At 42.1% G+C, this 20971-nt stretch overlaps 1 protein-coding gene across 1 annotated transcript in view; it reads left to right on the plus strand.

Annotated features, from left to right (window-relative positions):
• The first annotated feature begins 3504 nt into the window (after window positions 1-3504).
• The window catches only part of LTBP2 (latent transforming growth factor beta binding protein 2), a 190793-nt gene continuing 173326 nt past the window's right edge, over window positions 3505-20971 (plus strand). Inside the window, exons 1-2 of the mRNA XM_007472818.2 lie at window positions 3505-4357; window positions 15039-15109. Coding sequence (XP_007472880.2) covers window positions 3903-4357; window positions 15039-15109 — 526 coding nt within the window. The 5' untranslated portion in view covers window positions 3505-3902. The remainder of the gene's footprint in view (window positions 4358-15038; window positions 15110-20971) is intronic.

Here is a 20971-nt window from a genome sequence, read left to right on the forward strand (position 1 = left end):
TGCCTCAGGGCTGTGGGAAATAATTTGGCTCTTAAGCTCTTAGGACCAGAATCTCCTCAAGGAAGGAGATAGCCGGTAACTGGCATTCTTTGTCCTCTTCTTCCTTCCCTCTCATACTAATAGCTGACACTTAAATGTTTGCCAGTGCTGTGGGTTATCTCAGGGGGAGATATTTTCTACAGATGTTAAGATTCCTCATTTTATAAATGATGAAACTGAAGCTCAGATATACAGTGGTTTGCCCATGATAACAACACTTGCAGATTTCAGAGGCAGGGGTCAAACCAATGTTTCTTTAGTGGGAGATGACTTTGGTGGAACATTGGATAGAGCTCTGGCCTAGAGGTGGGAAGACTTCAGTTCAAATTTGACCTCAGATACTAGTGGTGTGACCCTTAGTGAGTCATTTAAATTCCTGTCTGCCTCAGTTTCCTCATCAGTAAAGATGGAAATAATGACACTTACTTCTGAGGATTGTTAGGAGGATCAAATGAGATAATAATTGTAAAGTGGCTTAGCACAAAGCTCTGCACATGGTACATTTTTTAAATGTTTCTTTTCTTCCTTCTCCAGCCTCAAGTCCAGTATTCTTTCATTAGATCATGCTGTCTCTCATAGACCAAAAAAATGTGGTCTAGAGTATTCTGCTCCTTGGTGATTGCCTTTTCCTTGTTTGCCACTCCATTCTCCCATTCTCCCAGGGGAATCTTGGTGGGAGGGGAAGTGGGTAGAATGGGAAAGTTTTTACAAAGGAGCTTTCCCTGAACCTCAAAACTCTCTGACATGAGTAAGCTTGCACTAGTTTCTTCCCCTTGAAGCTGGTCCAGGGAATCTTGCCCAAGGGGTAAGGAGCTCACTAGCCTCTCCACCCTGCTAAAGAAAAAAGCCCCAGGGAAGCTCAAAACCCTTGAGTCACCCTGTCAAAATATGGCAGAAAGGCTCTTTCTTGCTGATGGGGGGTTCTGTCATCCTACTAAATGTGAATCAGTACCATTCTCCAGCTCCAGGATCCCTACTTACTTCCCCCAAATCTTAGTACTATTTGACTCAAACAAAAACTTTTTAAAAACCCACCAAACTCTCTGCTAGGTAAAGGTACCCATTTCTACCAGAACTCCAATGGTAGTTTCACCTTTTTCCACCATCCTTCCTGATTGCCTTTTATATTGTAACTGTGTACCCCTCAATGAGTCAGTCAATAAACATTTATTAAGTGCTAATTATATAACAGGGACTATGTTAAGTTCTGGGGATACAAAAATTGGGGGAGGGGGAACAGTTCCTGCCCTCAAGGTGCTTATCATCTAACAGGGAAGAAAAAAGGATTTTTTTTTCCCTTTTCAGTGATAAATTACTTGCTGCAACAGGCCCAGGAGATGGATGAGTAGTGCTGGCATAATTTCTTTCCCCTAATTGACAGAAGACAATATGGAAACAGAGAAAAGAAAGAAAACTCAAAAGTGGGGGAGTTAGGAGGGATGGCCAGGGAAGATACCCAAAAATCAGAGAAGTCCCAAAATAGTGCAGCTGGGTGAGAAATGAGATGTTCAGATCTGTGCTCCCTCTTAAATGGAGTTTAGAGCTCATGGGTCCATTGAACAATCAGAAGTAGAGGACAGTGATGAGGTAGAATTCCAAGGCTGATGGGAACTTGAGGGTGATGAGGTTTTTGCTTTATTCTTTTGTGATCTATATTTTCTAGGCTTTCCTTGAACTTGGTATTCCAGATCTTCCCAAATTTATTTAGCATACAAACCTGTTCTCTTTTTCCTTTTCTCTCCTCTTTCCATACCCTTTAGGCTACTATAGTACATTTCACTATTTAAAAAATGTCCACTGATTCCAGAACCTCACTCTGGCCCGCTGGGCCTCCTGGACCCCCTTGGCCTCAGAGCTAGCTTGTGTTCCTAGATCTGATGTTTCCATTTCTTCAGTTTCCTCATTTATAAGATTTGGTGATTAGACTAGATGACCCATAAGGTCCTTTCTGGCCATAAGCCAGTGATCCTATGAACCTGATTATCTGTCTCCTCCTTTTATGAAGCAAAGGACAGTCAGTCAGACAATATTTAAGTACCTATTATGTGCTAAGCCTTATAGGTATACAAAGAAAAGCAAGAGACAGACCTTGCTTTTGAGGAGCTCAAAGCATGCAAACAACTCTGTACAAACAAGATTTATACAGTATAAATGAGAGATAATCAATAAAGATTAACTATTTAACTTATTAATTATAGTTAATCACCTACATGACTGAAAGCTCCGGCCTGGCATCCTCTTCCTGTTTTCCTTTTTTCCACTGTCTCCCCACTCCCTTCCCCTTTTAGAACATAAACCTGTACTTTCTAGAGTATTTTCAAGGGGAAAAGAAATAAAAAAAATTCAGAAATAATAAATCTGGATGATGTAATTAGAAATGCATATAAAAGAAATTTACAAGCTAGAAGGGAAATTACATGTTCTAAATATAATACAAGATAGAGTGTGGTAAGTACCACATGAAAAGTATGTATAAAATACTAAGGGAGTTCAGAAGACAGAGAGCTTGTGGGAGTTCAGAGGGCATTACTTCCAGCGTGGGGGAAGGGAAAGAAGAAGATTAAGGAAGTCTTCATGATCAGGAAGCTTGAATTTTATCCTCCATTTTGTCACTGTCTTCTTATATGACTTAGTGCCATTGCAAAAATGGATGTCACCTACCCTAGGAATAACGCCCACCCCACCCTCACTCCAGACAACACACACACGTCTCTAACACTGACTTCATCTCATAAGTAGATTGCAATGATCGAGGACTCAAAAATTTTAACTGTGTCGAATGAATGAGATTCTAGTGGGAAAGTACTTTGAACTTCTGGCTGATTGACTGTGGCTGGGCAATCCTTTAATATACTGTAGCTCTGAATGAAAAAGCCAGCCAATTCCACTAGGGGGCATACTGCTCAAGTCAGAGTCTAAAAGCCCCTTTATGCCCCGGGGAAGGCGGAGGCAAGAGAGTTCGGGACCATCTTCTAGCCATGTGCATCATGTGGCATTGGACCCGAGTGCTATCAGCTCTCTGGGAAGAGATTGTAGTTAGGAGGAGTTTCTGTGTCTCGGGTCCAGGACCCGTCACCCTTTCTCATGTACCAGTCGATTCCGTTACAAGGTGTGCGGGAATCACCAGAATTCACCACTAGCTCCAAAGAAAGCCCTGAAAAGGTGAGGGTCAGAGGGAGGAGAAAAAAAACAGCCAGGGCTGCCTGGAACAGGTGGGGGATGCCCCTTCACTCACAATCTCAACAGGTTCACCTACCCTGCATGCTCTTGGGTCAAGCTTGGAACAGGGGACCCGCCTTTCCCCAGTGCTTCAGGGGTTAATCCCCCTCAGCCTCTTGTACGCTTCGCAGTGCCAAAGTGGGTGTTACTGGAATTCCTCCCTCTCTCCCGTAATGAGGAGGCTGAGCCGTCTCTCCAAGGAGGGGGGCAATAGTGTGGATAAAAGAGACTGGGGGAAAAAAAGTGGGAGGTTTCCAAAAATAAAACCCTCCACATCCTCTCCCGAGATTGCAGTGACAAGGGGAGAGACCAGAAGGTGCAAGCAGCATTGTGCGCAGTGGGCTGGGGGCACACGGCTGAACGTGAAGTCAAGGGGAAAGGAATGAGAACAGAATTCGGAAGAATTCTCGATTATCCCGGTGCTGCCCGAGCCCGCAGCTCTCCCCTTTTCCTAACCCCCTGATTGGGTGGCCGTTTTGGGACAGTAATTGCTGGGTGGAAAGTGAGTCTGAGAGGCGATCAAGGCAAGCATCTCCTGGCTGCCTAGACCTGGAGCTCTAGAGCCCCACTTGCAGCTGCTGCCGGCGCTACATGTGGCCGCTGCAGCTGGTTGTCCGCTGAGTTCTTCTTGCCCGAGACCAACTATGGGTAGCTACTGGAGAAGTTTTCTGCCCTTGACTTTGGCTCTCTTTGTGGGTATGGGTGATGCACAGAGGGATCTCGGGGGGAGGTACGAGCCCGCGGGCAGGGACCGGAGCCGGCTTCGGCGTCCTGGGGTTAGTCACTCCGGGGCGACTGTAGGCAAGGTGTACAGCCTGTTCCGGGAGCAAGGAGGGCTTGGTCCAGGTCAGCAGCATGGAGACCTACCCCAGCCAGGTTGGGGACACCTGAGGAACCCTACCGACGGGGATTTCAGGAGGCTTCAGAGAGCACAACAGATCCGTAGAGTCCTGCCACCTGTCCAGATGTCCGCAGTCACTCTACGACAGCAGAACCCATCGCTGGCCAGGACTGCCTCCACTCTACAGCGCCCTCGGACCGGGCAGAGAGTCCGGGCTGCACCCCCGCCCCCGCCGTCGTCCCGAGGGCGACTGATGGGGTAAGCCCAAGAGTGTGTGTATGGGTGTTTAGTTACTACTTTCGGGTAGTTCCTTACCCAAGTTATATATCCCCATATATGCATGTACTTGCATAAGTGTAAACATGTATAAATATTTTGGATTCTATCTCTAGATATCTATATAGCAAGGGGGTAGGAAGGGGCAAGAGGTGATATCTCTCTGTTATCTCTATCCATCTATCATCTGTCTGTCTGTCCATCCATCCATCCATCTATCTATCTGTCTGTATCTAATCTATATGCCTGTCTCTATCTGTCATCTCTCTCTCTCTCTCTCTCTCTCTCTCTCTCTCTCTCTCTCTCTCTCTCTCTCTCTCTCTCTCTCTCTCTCTCTCTCTCTCTCTCTCTCTCTCTCTCTCTCTCTCTCTCTCTCTCTCTCTCTCTCTCTCTCTCTCTCTCTCCCTCTCTCTCCCTCTCCCTCCCTACCCCCTTACCACCGGCACCTGCTTCGTCCCTAGAGCCTAGACCCAAACTTTGAGCCGCTGTTAGAGAGCTGCCCCTCCTCAGCTGTCCGAGCTTAGCTTCTCTACCCTGCCCTCAGTTTCATTCTCCCCTCTAATTTAACTCTCGAAACCCCGAAGTGTTTGCACACCACAATTCAGTTGAGAAAAAAGAACTCTGCTCAGTCTGAGGGAAAAAAGTGCCCGACGTCCAGGCATGCCTCGGTGTAGCGGGCAGGATGAACAAGAGACTGAAAATTTTCTTTACCAACTATTCGCATGGTGTACTGTTACGCTGGAATACCGGAGCGGTGGCCCCTCAGGGATGTGTGGGACGGGAGCGTGGGGGCTAGACTGGAGTAGGGATCTAGGAGGTGCGGAGGTCGGCATTCACCAAGTGGAGTGCATTGGTAGTGCTGTAAGAGGAGAACAATCCTATTTTGGGAATCATTTTCCGAAGGAAAGTTTGGTGTTTGTCTGGACGCGTGGGTTTGTCTGAATGCGTTCAAGAGGACACGATTTAAAAAGAGAATGGGGGTGGGGAGGGGACGCGGGAAATGAAGTTTAGTAAGAGTGTACTACATGGGAACAGAAGGAAATCTATACATTTTAGATTTGGGCCGACTGTGTGTGTGTGCACCCATGCTTGCTCCTCAGAATCCTCTTTGTGGAACTGAGCTGTCTCCAACAACATACAGATAAATTCACATTTTCTTCTTATCCTCCCACTGTAATACTCTTCTTTCACTCATGCCTCCCAGTTCTGCTTCCCCATGAGAACTCACGGTTTCCACGCTCCCTCTGCTGGCTCAGCTCTGTGACCTTCTCCTGTCTAGGCTGTAGATGCCATTGCACATTTTAAACAACTGTGTGCTAGACTTGTGCCTGGAGCCTGACAGGTGCCTCCTGAGGTGAACCCCTTGTCATTGGGAGTTGGCAATGCTGTGGGGGTCAGCTGGCCAAGGATTCCCTAACTCTTCATCCAATTTGTGCATTCCACTTGGACCCCAAAGATTGGCTGGACTGATTTAGAAATCTTGATTTTACTTGTATTTCCATGGAGAAATGGCAAACCATTCTCCGACATTGTTTCATTAAATCTCTCTCTCTCTCTCTCTCTCTCTCTCTCTCTCTCTCTGTCTGTCTCTCTCCATCCATCCATCATTCTCTTTCTCTCCATTCATCTGTCTCTCTACATCCATCTGTTTCTCTCTCTCTCTGTCTAGCTATCTATCTGTCTCTCTGATCTTTCTCTCTCTTTTGCCCCCCCCCATCTATCTAACTACACACACATAAATTATGCAGCTTGTCTGTATAGAAGATAATATTTTCAGTGATCAGTGTTGCCTATTCAGTAGTACTCACTCACTTGTTAGCAGGATTGTAATGGGATTCTCTCCCCCCCCCCAATATTTCTGGGTGTTTGTGTTCTTCACATCCCTCAGGTAGGTTTCATCTAAACTTTTTGCCACCTATCAGAGGCTCTGAGAGTTGGAGGAAGTAGAAAGGTAGTACAGTGGAAAGCTGTAGGACTGAATTTTAAGTCTAGGGCCAGAATTTGAATCCTCCTGGCTATGCTACCCATATGATTTGGGTTAAGTCACTTAAACTCTTTGGGCCTCAGTTTCCTTCTCTGTAAAATGAGGGCAATAGAAAGGACCTCAGAAGATATCTGTTCCAATTGATCTTTTTACAGATTAGAAATCTGAAGCCTAGGGAGGCTAGCTAGTGAGAGATTTCCATTACCCCACACATTCCAAAGCAGTAATATCTGAATCAACACTGATAATACACATTGATTTTCCCACCTTAACAACCCTACCCCCAGCCAGTAGGCTTTTGGATAGTCTGAGTTTTCATAACCAGTTTCATGTTTTCCTTCACCATCTTCACTAATAACAAAGTTTTTGAATGTGGATGAGGTTTGACAAATTCAAGAATTCAACAAACATTTCTTAAGCATCTTTTATTATGCTGACATTATAGATTACAAAGATGTAACAAGGCACAGTCCTTGGAGTTTTTACAAATTAGTAGGAGGACTGATATATACCAGTTACTACAGTAAAAGTTACATGAAAAGGAGAGTTCCAGACAGAATGGAGAGATTTGAGGTAGAAGTAGTATTTCTAACTTGGGGAATGCTCTGAGGATGCCAAGATGCATGAGGCATAGCTCACAGATTTGTAGATTGAACAACAGATTTGGGAGAATAGAGTAAAAACCAGCAAGAATTGCCAATAACCTTTGGCAAGTGTCCCCTAAGTGGTTCTTTAGGAGAAAATGCTCTAGTAATTCCAGGGGAGGAGTGATCATTGTAACTGAGACTATTAGGGAACAGTTGAGAGGTGGCAGGAGGGCATGAGAGAAAAGACAGTTTAAAAAGGGTTGATGAGGTCAGCAAAAATACACAGATAAGAGGCAGCCAGGTAACTCATTGGATAGAGAGCCAGACCTGGACATAGGAGGTCCTGAATTAAAATTTGACTTCAGACACTTCCTAACTGTGTGATCCTGGGCAAGCCACTTGACCCCAATGGCTGATACCTTACTTACTGCTCTTCTTCCCTTGGCACCAATACTTAGGATCAATTCTAAAACAAAGGTAAGGACTTTCTTTTCTTTTTTTTTAAGTGCACAGGTAAGGAGACAAATTCAGTTGAACTATAGAATCAGTCAGTAAATTAACATTTATTAAACATCTAATATCCAATGTAGACTATGTTAAGCATCTGATATCTGATAGACACCATGCTAAGCACAAGGAATAAAAAAAATGGCAAAAGATGTTCTGTTCTCTCAAGAAACTCACAATCTAATGAAAGGAGACAACATTCAAACAGCTATGGATAAACTATGGGTAGGATAAATTGGAGCTATTTCAGAGGGAAAGCACTAGCTTTGATGGGACTTGGGAAAGGCTTCCTATAGAAGGTGAAATTTTATCTGGGACTTTAAGGAAGCTAGGGAAGAAGCCAGGGAGCAGAGATCAGGAAGGAAAGAATTCCAGACTTGGGAGACCATAAGTGAAATTGCCCGGAGTTGGCAGATAGATTATCTTGGACTAGGAACAACAAAAAGGCAGTGCTACTGGATCAGAGAATATATAGGGGTGGGATGGGGAGTAGCAAAGGTAAAACATGGTGATAAGCAGAACAGGTAGATCAGTGTAGGTTATGAAGCATCCTAAGTGGAAGATTGGAGAGTTTGAGAGTCCTTGGAAAGAGGTATGCACAAAGTGATACTTAAGGAAAATTCATCTGATGATGACAAATGTGTTTACACAGGGATTCCTTGTAAAGTATGGCCAATTCACTATTTAAAGCAAGTCCACACTTCCTATGCACACAGTGACATAAGACATTACTTGTGTGCTCATCTTGGTAAAGGTGAAAGCTGCTTCCCCCCAATTCTAGGCTATCACTCTCTAATGGCCTTTGGGGGCCTGAGTGGAAGTGATCTTATTACTTCATTCATCTTTTCCATCTGGTACAGTGGAAGGAGGTATGGAGTCAGAGATCCTGGCTTACACATCCCCTGATCTGCCACTTATGCCCTGTGTGACCGTGAGGAGGCTGCCAGAGCCCCTGGAGCTTCCTTCCTTTCTTCATCTACAAAGTGCGGTTGTTAGACTAGATTTCTAAGATCCCTCCTAATTCCAAGGCTTTGATCCTAGGATCTCATATCCACTGTGAGTAAAGGCTGATTTCTGAGAGCTTGCCCACTGGCAGTTTAGCACTGAAAGCAAAGTGCCATCTGGCGGTGAAATCAGAAACAGCCACGTTCTGTTCCTAGGGGACTGGCCTATCTCGTGGTTTACTCTTCATACAATTTCAAGGCTTATTTAGTCCAACCATTTCCTTTACTGAGGAGGAAACCAAGGTAGGTGAAATAACTTGCCCAACATCACATAGCTCAAGATGGCGGCTTAGTAGCAGCAAAAGCCCAAACAGCTCTGACTAGCCTTCCAAACTGATCTTTAGAAGGCACCTCAAAATGACAGGAGTCAATACAACACAAGTAAAGGGGCTCCCCCACTGAACCCACATCTCATAGCTCAAAAGCGACACAAGAAGCAACTGAACAACCCAAGTCTCTGGTCCTTTGCTCTTTGACACAGTGGTTAGAGCATTTCCAGGCTATTTGACTGGCTGGCTCCATCTGTCAGATCTAGGACTTGGTGCTAGCTAGGTAAGGAATCTGGATTGTTGGTCAATGAATGGCCCACCAATCAGGGGTCCAGGTGGTTAGGGGCTGACCAGACCATAGGAGCCTTCCTAGAGGGATGGATTTGGTTTACCAAGTTCAGAGTATGACTACACATGATTGGCTCCCACCTCCCATGTATGAGTTTTTTTTTTTTTAATTGGGTTGGGGGGTTAGGGAAGCTAGATGGTTCAGTAAATTTAAAGCCAGCCCCAGATATGGGAGGTCTAAATCTGGCCTCAGACACGTCCTAGTTGTGTGACTCTGGGCAAGTCACTTAACCCCAGTTGCCTAGCCCTTACCACTCTTCTGCCTTGGAGGCAATACATGGTATTGGTTCTAAGATGGAAGGTAACGGTTAAAAGAAAAGTTGGGTTTGTAGATATTAGGAGCTTGGTATGTGAGTAGCAATGGCTATAGAACCATTTGGAAGGGACCTCAGAGGTCATTTGATCTAACTCTTTCATTTTACAGATGAGGAATCTTCGTCCTGAATAGCATAAGTGATTTGCTCAGGTTGTAGACTTCATTGGTAGTTAAATTTCAGAGTCAGGAATGGAATGGAAGACTTCTGACTCCATATCCATTTTGGTTTCTGCTGGACACTTCTCCAGCTTAGTGAAGCCTGAAGGCTTGCCTCCCACTAGAGTAGCCTTCAAAAACCCAGAGCCTCTTTATTCAGCAATGAGGTATCAGTGCCAAGCTATATTATGAAATCCTTATGTTTTGTTGTTGTTCTGTTTTTTTTTTTTTAATCTTGCTTGACTCTTTGTGATCCTATTTGGGGTTTTTCTTGGCAAAGATAGTAGAGTGGTTTGCCATTTCTTTCTCTAGCTCATCTTATAGATGAGGAAGTGGGTCAAACAGGATTAAGTGACTTGTTCAGGGTCACATGGCTAGTAAGGATCAGATTTGAACTTGGAAGATGAATCTTCCTGAATCCAGGCCCAGCACTCCATCCAATGTGGCACCTAGCCATCCCGCTGCCCCATCCTTGTGTTAGAACACTAAAAATAGAATTTATTACACAATAGTTCTCTTGTTGTTCCTCACACATTTTACCTCTCACCTCTGTGCCTTTGTCCCATGGGGAACAAGAGGCCAGTGGAAGTAATGTGAATTATCTCTCTTATCTGACTCTTTGAATACAGGTACTTTAAAATTTTACCTCAAGAGATATGTCCCACATGATGCCTTTCCTGACCCCCTCCATCCTACTATTGCTTTCCCCCTCAAAACTAAAATGTATTTATCTTTTAAATAATAATTAGCATTCATATAGCACTTTACAGTTTGCAAAGTACTTTACATATGCTACCTTGACTGATTCTCATAATAACCTAGTGTGGTAGGTGCTATTATTATGCCCATTTTACACATGAGGTAACTGAGCCTAAAAATGTTTAAAAGCTTTGCTCAGGCAGTATCTGAAGCAGTATTTAAACTCAGGTTTTCTTTGGTTCTAAGTCCAGGACCCTTTCTACTTCACTACCTAGTTGCCCCCAATAGGTATACAAATTGTTTCCCCTAAAAGGATGTAAATTGTAAGCTTCTTGAGTTCTTTCATCTTTGTCCTAAACCAAACCCAGCATGTAACATGGGGCTTAGGGCACAGAAGATGCTTAATAAAACCTATTGATTTATTATGGTAAGCAGTGACAAGAGAATTCATGTTTTATTTGCACCCAAATAATTGATGCTCTGGTTGTATGCTTATTGTTCATCTCTATTGGCTTCAGGGAACCTTGTGAGCCTGGGTCAAACTCATGGTTCATCCAGCTTAGTGTTTCATCTCTAATGGAATTATTGGAAATGGCCATTCTCCCTAATGCAAGCTCTCAAGGCATATATCCTAAACTGTTAAGAGAGTAGGAGAGAGGGATGTTTGCCCCCAGCACACTTCTTGGGATGGTTTCTGTGCTATTCATAGTCCTTTACTTTCATCCCCCCACAACCTCTGTGTCCTCTGAGTCCATCAAGCCCAATTCCTTTTGTTCTCACTCACCTCCCAGCATCTGACACATCTTGTAATCACACAAGGAAATAGTAATCAACAGATGGGGCAGCTAGGTGGAGCATTGGATAGAATGCCAGGCCTGCAGTCAGGAAGACCTGATTTCAAATGGGCACTAGCTATGTGACTCTGGACAAGTGATTTAATCTTGTTTGCCTCAGTTTCCTCACCTGGAAAACAAGCTAGAGAAGGAAGTGGCAAACTACTCCAGGATCTTTGCCAAGAAAACCCCAAATGGGGTCATGAAGAGGCAGATACAACCGGAATGAGTAAACAACAATCTACACATGATTATGCCATTTCTACACCCCCCCCAGCTCCTCTCTTCTTTCCCCCCTCTACTCAGTTCCTAGAAACCCTAGGAGGGTCCTGGGAACTTTTTCCAAGTATTGGAGGCCAAGACTCAGGAAAAGGTGTGACTGACCAATCACCCTACTTAGTTTTCTTGGAATAGACCTTGGTGATGAAAGAAGAATGCTAGAGGGCATGGGAGGCTTCTGGAAGAGGCTGGTGCTAGAGATGTCTGATTCAGGAAGATTGAGCCATGGGCCAGAGAGGTGACTTGGCTGTAGGGGACATTCCTGGAGCTCCCTGGGTGGCAGCTCCCCTTAATGTTGGTTCAGAAGGCTAGGAATGGGCCTCGGTTTTTTTGGGTTTTGTAATTTTTTTTGAGCCAAAAGAATTTATTTTGAATTCTTTGTGAGGCTCCAAAAACCACATAGGCTTTGGGGTCCACTCAAATGTCAAACAACTCCTAAGTGGGACCAGATGCTCCCCAAAGCTGTCCACAGAGAGGTTTAAAAATGGTCACCATTCTCAGCTCTGCCCTTCTGGACACTCTAGACTTCTTATCTCTTGTTCTCGTCGAACTACCCCCAAGCTCTTAGCTTCTCTTTCTCTAATACAGGTCTCCCCACTTCTAGTTTCAGCCTTCTAATAGTTCTAGCCTCAATGTCACTTCTAATAACTTCATCTTTTCTGTTTCTTTGTACCCTGAACAGATTGGAGGATAGAAGGAACTTAAGTTTCCTAGCTAATCTTCATCGTCATAGTCCAGAGAAAGATTCTGTCCTTTTCCTCCATAATGTGGACACACAGACCATTCTTCTGTTCTACCATACTTCCTCTGCACATGATCTTAATTTTCATTCCTTCTCTTCAACCCATTTTTTCTTCACCTCTGAAATCTGTACTTCTCCAATTCTCATCCCTCCACTGCCTTCTTCCATCTCTTGTATCCCTGGTCATCTGAGACAATTCTTCCATCCATTTCAGGCTTTTGAGCTAACATAATAAAAATGACAACCCTGCCCAAATTAATTTTCTTATTTGGTGCCATACCTATCAAATTACCAAAAAACTTTTTTACTGAATTAGAAAAAAAAGAACAAATGATCAAGAATATCAGGGAAATAATGAAAAAAATGTGAAGGAAGGTGGCCTTGTAGTACCAGATCTTAAACTGTACTATAAAGCAGTGGTCATCAAAACAATATGGTACTGGCATATCAGGCTTTTGGAATCAGGGCCCTTTATACTAAGTATCTAATGCCTTTGTAGGACGTTTGTCCAAAATCTAGGAGGTGGATTCATGATGCACTGTGCTGCCAGTTAGTGATCTCAAAGCATCAATCAGGTGATAAACATTTTATAAGTGTGCACTATGTGCCAAGTAGAAGGAAATTGGTGGGAGTGGGGAAGAAGGGACATTAGCAGCTAGGGAAATGAGGAAAGGCTTCATCATAAAGTATTTATTCATTCAATCACCTAACACCCTATCATTCCTGTCTGGATAGCACTTATATTCTGCAACTGTGAAATGGGTGCATCTTAGAAACCCTTTGTCAGGTGAGAATACCTGAGGATGAATATTCTGGTGAATCTCACCTAAGCCCCTTAAGCCATACTATACTCATAGCATAGTGCTCAAAAATGACTGACGATGACAATTGTTGGTGATAATGAAGGATAGTCTGATCCTGGACAAATAAAGACCAAAAAGACTTTAGGAGAGGGGTTCTTAACCAACATTTTGCTGAAGTAATTTGTTTTCTTTGTAATCTTACATATTTTACTTCATACATTAAAAACCACTATTTTGAGGAAGGCTCCATAGACTTCACTAGACTTCCAAAGGAATACATAGATTTGTTTTACCAGCCTGCCACGTGGGACCATGATATTAAAAAAAAAAAAAGTTAAGAACTCTTTGCCTTAGGGAGAACTTCTCTAGTCTAAAGCAACTCCAGGACCTTTAGCCCAGCTCTGGGTCATCTCTAGTTCAGGGATTTAAGCCTGTCTTGGAATAATCCCTTCCCCCAAAGAGCTAGGCCAAAGTCAAGGAAGGATTTGCCTACAGCAACATTTGCTCCTTGGTTCAGAGGGCTCCCTCAGAGAAATATTTGAATAGATTTGTGATTTCATCAATTTAGGGATTCCTTATAAAGATGTGGACCATAACCCATCCATAGCTATCTATTCTGTGTGATTCCTATGCTTACTCTTCCAAACACTCACCACAGGGTCTCCCCCAACTCAACTTCTCTTGACATTGTGAGGTTAGCAGTGGTTCACATGGTCTTGTTCTTGTCATGTGACCAACCAGTCTTCTTTTGCCCACATACATTTCTTGGATGACATCCTTTACTCTACCTTTCCTACAGAATCCCCTGTGTATAACTAATGTGTTGTGGGACACTCATACCCATGTGCCATCTGGGTGATTTTCAATTCTTCAAAGACAGCCATGTCCCATGTCTCATAGCTATTCAACAACTAGACGAATATTGATTTTTTAAATGGTAGGCTTTCATTTTAGGGGAAAATTTGGATTAAAAGAACTCTGTCATTTCCTTGAATCAGTCTAGATAGCTCTCTTTCTCCTTGAAGAGACATTGAGGTGGTACAGTGGACAGAGCACTGGGTCTAGAGTCAGAAGAATTTAAATATGATTTTAGGTGCTTACTATCTGTGTAATCCTGAGCAAGTCACTTAACCACTATTTGCCTCAGTTTTATCATCTGTAAAATGGGGATGATAATAGAAATTTACTTCCCAGGGTTGTGAGCTTCAAGTGAGATATTTGTAAAAGACTTAACAGTGCCTGACACATAGTAGGCACTTCATAAATATTTCCTCTCTCCCTGCCTCCCCTCCTTGTCCTCCCTCCCCCTTCTCTCCTTCCTTCCCTCCTTCCTTCCTTTCTTTCCTTCTCTTCCTTCCTTCCTTCTTTCCTTCCTTCCATTTGAATGTGGGCCCATCACTTTGTCCATCTCTTTTCTGTGCCCTCTTCTCTCCTCTCTCTACTCACAGAACCACAATCCTAGTTCAGGACCTTTTTATTTCTTGCCTGGATTATTGTAACAACCTCCTAACAGGTCTCTACCTCTGCTTTCTCAGTACTTCTTCCACTCAGCTGCCAGTGATTTTTCCTCAAGAATGGGAATAATTGTGTCACTACCCTGCTTAGTGAGCTCCATTGATGCCCAGTATTTTATAACAAAGAGCCTAGGCTACTTAGGTGAGTGTACAGTGGGAGAGTCCCTTGGTTACTGATACACAGCAGAAATGCTGAATCCAAGAAAGAAACACTCTTTACTCTCTAATGATGCATCTCATACCAGCTAATCCACACACTCTAGCATCAGCCATAGCAAACTTATAGTTTAAAAGAGATCACACTAAGTGTGCTTATTTATAATTCTCATATTTTTACATAGCTCTTTGTCCTGTTATTCCTCTGCAAATCATAAGCATCTCGAAGAACTAGATGACAGCTTTTACTATGTTCATACCTTCCTTTCCCCAGCTCCCACCACATGATATCTCCCACATTTTACAGTGGGTAAAACTTGACTGACAAGCCCCAAATCGGCTAAAGGTATGCTGTTTCAGAAGGGAACAACAATGGGAAAGGGATGTGGGTTATCTGAAGCTGGTCACTGACTTCAGGTAAATGTTCCCAGAGTGCCTTTCTCTTAATTCTATTGTGGTCATGCAGGAGGAACGTCTGCGGGGGACGTTGCTGCCCAGGATGGACGACTGCCAACAGCACCAACCAGTGCATCAAACGTGAGTTGACCCCAATTCTTCCAAAAGGGGCATTCCTGAGCCTGTGGGAAAATTGTGTTCCTTAACCTTCTCCTTGTACTTAACATCCCACCCCCTTCCAAAGGAATTGATGGGGGTGGGGTGGGAAGGGTACATTAAAATTTTTTTAATTGAGAAAATGAATTGCATAGTATATTCTTATTTGTGTTTTAAAAGGTCCCCAGTCCTAAGGTTATAGTCCCACCTTCAGCCCTTAACACCCTCTATGGTACCTCTGGTCAGGTCCTTTTCAAGTTCTTATTTCTAGACTTTGAGACTGGCTTATGTCCAGATTTCCTGCATAGTTCTTCCTCAGATGTCTATTGTTCTCCTCTATACCATGAAAGATGGCCACTGTTTAACTTTCTCTACCGGGAGGCAGAGGGAAGCATCTATGTAGCTGAAAGTTTCCTGATCTTGATCAGAATTGACTTGTATATACTGTGTGGCCCTAGATAAATTCATTTAACTGCTCTGTGACCCAAGAGATCTTTAAAAGATTTTATTTTTAAAAGAGAGATGATCTCCAAGGAGAGATTTTTAAAAAAAAACTTTATGAGAGAGATAATAATCTCCAAAGAGATTTAAAATAACTTTATAAGGGAGATAATCATCTCCAAAAAACCCTACATTATAGTATTATTGGGAAGAAAGAGCTTTGCAAACTTTAGAACAAATCATTATTATGACTTTCTTGATTATTCTTCCTTGGGAACTGCTGCTACAGGCAGAGACAGAAAATTTAGAAATGCTCTGAAGATTAGTTGGTTGGGGGGGGGGTGAGATCAGTGGGAGGGGAGGAATGAACAGAGTGAAGTCTGAGAAAAGAAAGATCATAGGATTGTAGATTTAGAAATTAGGAAACCGAAGGGCGAAAAGATAAATTGTAGATAGCTGAGCTAGAAATTGAACTCAGGTTCTCTCACTCCACATTTACTGTATTTTCTAAGATACATAATCTCAAATGGGTCCTTATTGCAGCAAGGCAATCCTTTCACTACTCCCTAATTGATTCATATCCCTCTCTCTTTGGAATCTATTCTAAACCTCTTCTTATCTCCTCAAACCTCCCATACCTCCTCTTCTTTTCATTCTTTCAGTTGAAAACCTTGCCCCATACTTACTGAGAAAAAAATTTTACACCCCCCCCTCCATACATCATGATATATTTTAGGATTAAATGAATCTAAAACTTATTGGAGATGCACTATATTAACAATATAATCAATAATATCACTAAGATATAAATAATTATTTACAATGTTTTAGTAGAGTGACCTCTTACCCAGCACTGTAATTGATGACTTCTCCTCACTTCTGGAAATACAGTTCTATCATTCAATTCCTTTAAGGTAACAAGAAAAATCTCTCCTCCAAAATTCTCTTCAGCTTCTTTATAAGAAAAAGATGAAAGTAGTTTCCTCCCCCTCCCAGGAAAGATGATTCCTCCTTGTTCTTTCTCTCTGTCTTTTTATCAGAGAGAAGAAAAGTGTCTTAATCTTCTTTCAATCCATTAGTCTTAACTGCTTTTCTCCAGACTTACTTCTTATAAATTCTATTTATAATATTGCTTCATAATCTATAATTGTTAGGGGCAGCTAAGTGGTTCAGTGGATAGAAAGTCAGGCCTAGAGATGGGAGATCCTGGGTTCAAATTTGACCTCAGACACTTTCCAGCTATGTGACCTTGGGCTAGTCACTTAACCCCAGTTGCCTAGCCCTTCCTGTTCTTCTGACTTGGAGTCAATACCTAGTATACATTCTAAGACAGGGTAAGGGTTAAAAAAAAAAAACCTGATAATTCTCCTAAGACAGTTTTTCCTTATCCCCCTTTTGAATTCTCCATAATTTCTCTCAAAACATCTCCATTAACCCTTTTCTTAGTTTTTCAGTAAACTTCCAGTCTCAACTGCCAAATATTAAATTTGACTCTTACAGCTACAATACCAGTAACTATCACATCTGCAGGAGAGGCCTTTGAAATGGGTGTTACATTTCTCCTTGCAGCCAAAAGTTTTCAGTTCCCTGAAAATAATTTGGAAATATGCCAAATCTATATTAACATTATGTTGCTATTAAAATATGTAATCCATATGTCATAATGCAAAATGCCATTTGACTGATTTTTAAATAATAAAAAACACACAATTATGATAATTTGTTGTTCACTCATTAAGTTGTATCTAGATCCTCATGACCCCATGGGTAGCAGTGGTCCATGCAATATTCTTGGCAAAGATACTAGAATGGTTTGCCACTTCTTTCCCAAGTAGATTAAGGCAAACAGATGTTAAGTGACTTTCTTGCCCAAGGTCACATAGCTAGCCAGTGTCTGAGGCTGGATTTGAACTTGGGTCTTCCTGACTCCAGGCACAATTTTGTATCCGTTGAACTACCTCACTGCCTCTAATAGTAATAATAGAATAATGCATTCAACAACTTTGAAAATACATTATATATAATTCAACAATGTAGCTGAAGGAGTATTTATTTCTTCAGCAACTTCAATTTAACTTATTTACATGAATTGTTGATTGTCCTCATTCTGATCTTTCTACATCTATATCTAAACTGGTTGACATCATAAGATCACTAATAGTATTTCTAAATTCTACAGCTTGTTTCATTACCCTGGGGGATTTGATGGCTAAGATTCTAGGCAATCAAGGTGATATCTCTTAAGGCAGCCCATTCTCCCTTGCCTGACTTGGCAGCCTCTTTGGTTCTAGGCAAAATTATTAGGATTCTAGATACAATGTCTGCTTCACTTGGAGCATTGCCGCAGGGAGGAGCTTTCTGGGCTGAATGGAAAACAATTAGGGATCCTGCATTCAGAAATGACTGTTCAATGTAATGGTTCTCTTTACTAGTTTTTTTTTTTTAACTAGTTCTTTTGTATCAAGCCTCCGTCTTATTTCAATTCTTGTAAATGTGGGTCTTTATTTCATTTTCTAATTTATTCTTCAGTTGAGATATCTCATGTTAAAATTTTTATATCTGACATAAATTTCTGTTTCACATTTCTCCAATGTTCTCTGAAAAGTCTTTCTGTAAAACTTTTCCATCTAACTTCAATTCTTGATAACAAGTTCAGGCTTCATATTTTGCTTGTTTCTCACTATTGGCTTCTTTATTGCATCTTAATTCCCAAATCTGATGGTCTTCTCTCATTCTACACCCTTTGAAATGGGTGTTACATTTCTTCTTGCAGCCAAAAGTTTTTCAGTCCCCTGAAAATAATTTGGAAATAGACCAAAACTATATTAATATTATATTGATATTAAAATATAGGATCCATATATCATAATGCAAAGAACCATCGGATTGGTTTTTAAATAAGAAAAAAATGTAACATTAGGAACAGTTGTGTCCAATTCTTCGTGACTCCCTAGACCATAGCATGCAATGAGGTCCATGGATTTTCTTGGCAAAAGCCCTGGATACATTTGATACCATCAGCCATCATTTTTTCCTGGATACTCTCTTTTATGTAGGTTTTTGTTGATACTGCTCCCTCCTGGTACTTTGACTACCTTTCTAGTTTATTGTTGTTTCCCCATCTCCTTTGCTGGCTCTTCATCTGTATCACACCCTCAAATTATGAGTGTACCTTAAAGCTCTTCTTTGGCCCTCCTATCATCTCTCTTTCTACCTGCTCTTGGCGGCCTAATCTGTTCTCAAAGATTTATCATTTCTTTGGAGAATACTCCCCAGGCTATCTATCCAGTCCTACTCTCAAGAAATGAAGACAATGTCTAATTGCCTGCTGGCATGTCTAAAGCATCATTTCCCCTCCCTAAACTGAATCCTTTTCCTGTGGGGAAGATAATTAACTCAGTGAATAGAGTGCTAGGCCTGGAGCCAGGAAGGCTTATCTTCCCAAGTTCAAATTCATCCTCAGACTTTTACTAGCTGTGTGACCGTAGGTAAGCCATTTAACCCTGTTTGCCTCAGTTTCCTCATCTGTAAAATGAGCTGGAGAAGGAAATAGCAAAGCATTCCAGGGTCTTTGCCAATGTAATAATTAAAAATGGGTTTGACAAATATGAGAATTAAAAAATATTGTGGTTGCCATTTATAAAATTTACTCTTAAATTATGAGGTTTGTTAGCAGCTTTAGAGACATCAATGCAGAGGTCCTCCCTCAGCGGGAGCTACCATCATAGCAGCAGCAGCAGCAGAAGTTCCTCAGAATGCTTTCAGCTGACTTTTATAAGCAGTTTTTTCCATGTCACTTCCTGTCTCCCTCCTTTTACTGTGGGCTGGTCTATCACATTTCAGGAACCAATCAAAGTCTCTCAATTTGCCTAGCATTTCCCAGGGGTCAGTGTCTGTGGGATCCACCTACTGTCTTCTGAGGGTGTGAACTCTTATCAAAAGGATTCCCAAGTTCCTGACTGATTAAGTTAAAAGAGTGGAGCTCTCCAAGTACTTGATTAAGTCAAGATAAAAAAAAAATTCCTTTGCACACCAAGAAAACCCAAAGTTGGGTCATGGAAGAGTTGGAAATGCCTGAAATTTCCATCAACATTGCTACCACCCTTTTGATCTTCCAGGTTTAAAACTTTGATTTCAAACTGGACTCCTTACTCTACCCTACATTTCCAGTCAATTGGAAAATCTTACTAATTTAACATCTACAATCTCTCTCATATCCATCTCCTTTTCTCTACTCACATAGCCATGACCCTAGTTTAGATCCATAGCATCTCACATTTAGTTATGTTTCTCCTCTCTTCCATTTCTGCTATGGGTACATGGGAATTGATCTGGTTGTTGACTGAGTGTCATCTTCTACTATATCTGATTCCTTTTTCCACCTCTGCCTCTACCCAGATGGTATGAAAAGGGGATAAAGGTGCTTGGAACTAATTATAGGAAGACAAAAGTCTTCGTAGATTTGGGGAATGTGAGGAATGGAGAAAACAAAGAAGCATGGAGAAGAGATCTCAGCTCTAGAGCTGGAAGGGACCTCAGAAGTCAGTTAGTTCAATCCTTTCCTTTTAAAGATGAAGGAATTTAGGGTAGAACGGCAAAGTGATTACCCCTAGGTTCTGTCAAGTAACAAGACCAAGACTTGAACCTAAGTCCCTTGACATTGTATCTGGTACTCTTTTCTCTGTAACATGATAAAGAAAGTTGGCAGTAAAGCCACTTTGGCCCTTACCAAAAAAGAGCTCTGTGGAAAGGAGAGTTTGGTTGTGAATTGGGCATTACTAGGAGATGAAATGAAAAGGTAAAAGGGTGCTGTGACTTTGAAGGGAATAGGTGTTCTCCAGTGTTCTTCCTTGTCCATTAGATGAGCCCATTCATGCCTGGGCCTCTTGCTGGGCACTTGAGTCCCAGAGAAGCTCTCATTTTCTAAACATGCTTGCAATTTTCCAGCTTTGCTATTTGCCATAATGGAATTTCAACACTGGAAATATTGGTTTGTTGACTCTGCAGAATGTTGGTGTTAACCAGTGTGTGTGTGTATAATTGTTTGACCAAGTCCAATAGGGTGATACTCATCCATTATTGCCAATAGTCCCACTTCTTCTAATAACTTCCTTTTCTGAAGGTAAAAAGAACCTTTTCTTCTCTCTATTCTTCTTACCTTCATGTCTTTTCTCCTCCATCCTGACCCCAGAATTAGAGCCTGGCAGCTCTCCTAGAGACAATTGCCTGTAGGCATCATCTCTGTATATGGTTTCCCACTTGTAGTCCACTTGTACACTGGAGGAATATTGTCTAATTAGCTGATCCTGTAGCTGTTTGCTTGTTGCTATTTTGCTGCTAATGAGCCTAATGAGAAACACGCGGGGGTTGGAACACTTGCCCAAGACTAACTGGCTATGTCCTGAG

Source organism: Monodelphis domestica, chromosome 1, assembly GCF_027887165.1.
Source record: "Monodelphis domestica isolate mMonDom1 chromosome 1, mMonDom1.pri, whole genome shotgun sequence".
Classification (NCBI taxonomy): domain Eukaryota; kingdom Metazoa; phylum Chordata; class Mammalia; order Didelphimorphia; family Didelphidae; genus Monodelphis; species Monodelphis domestica.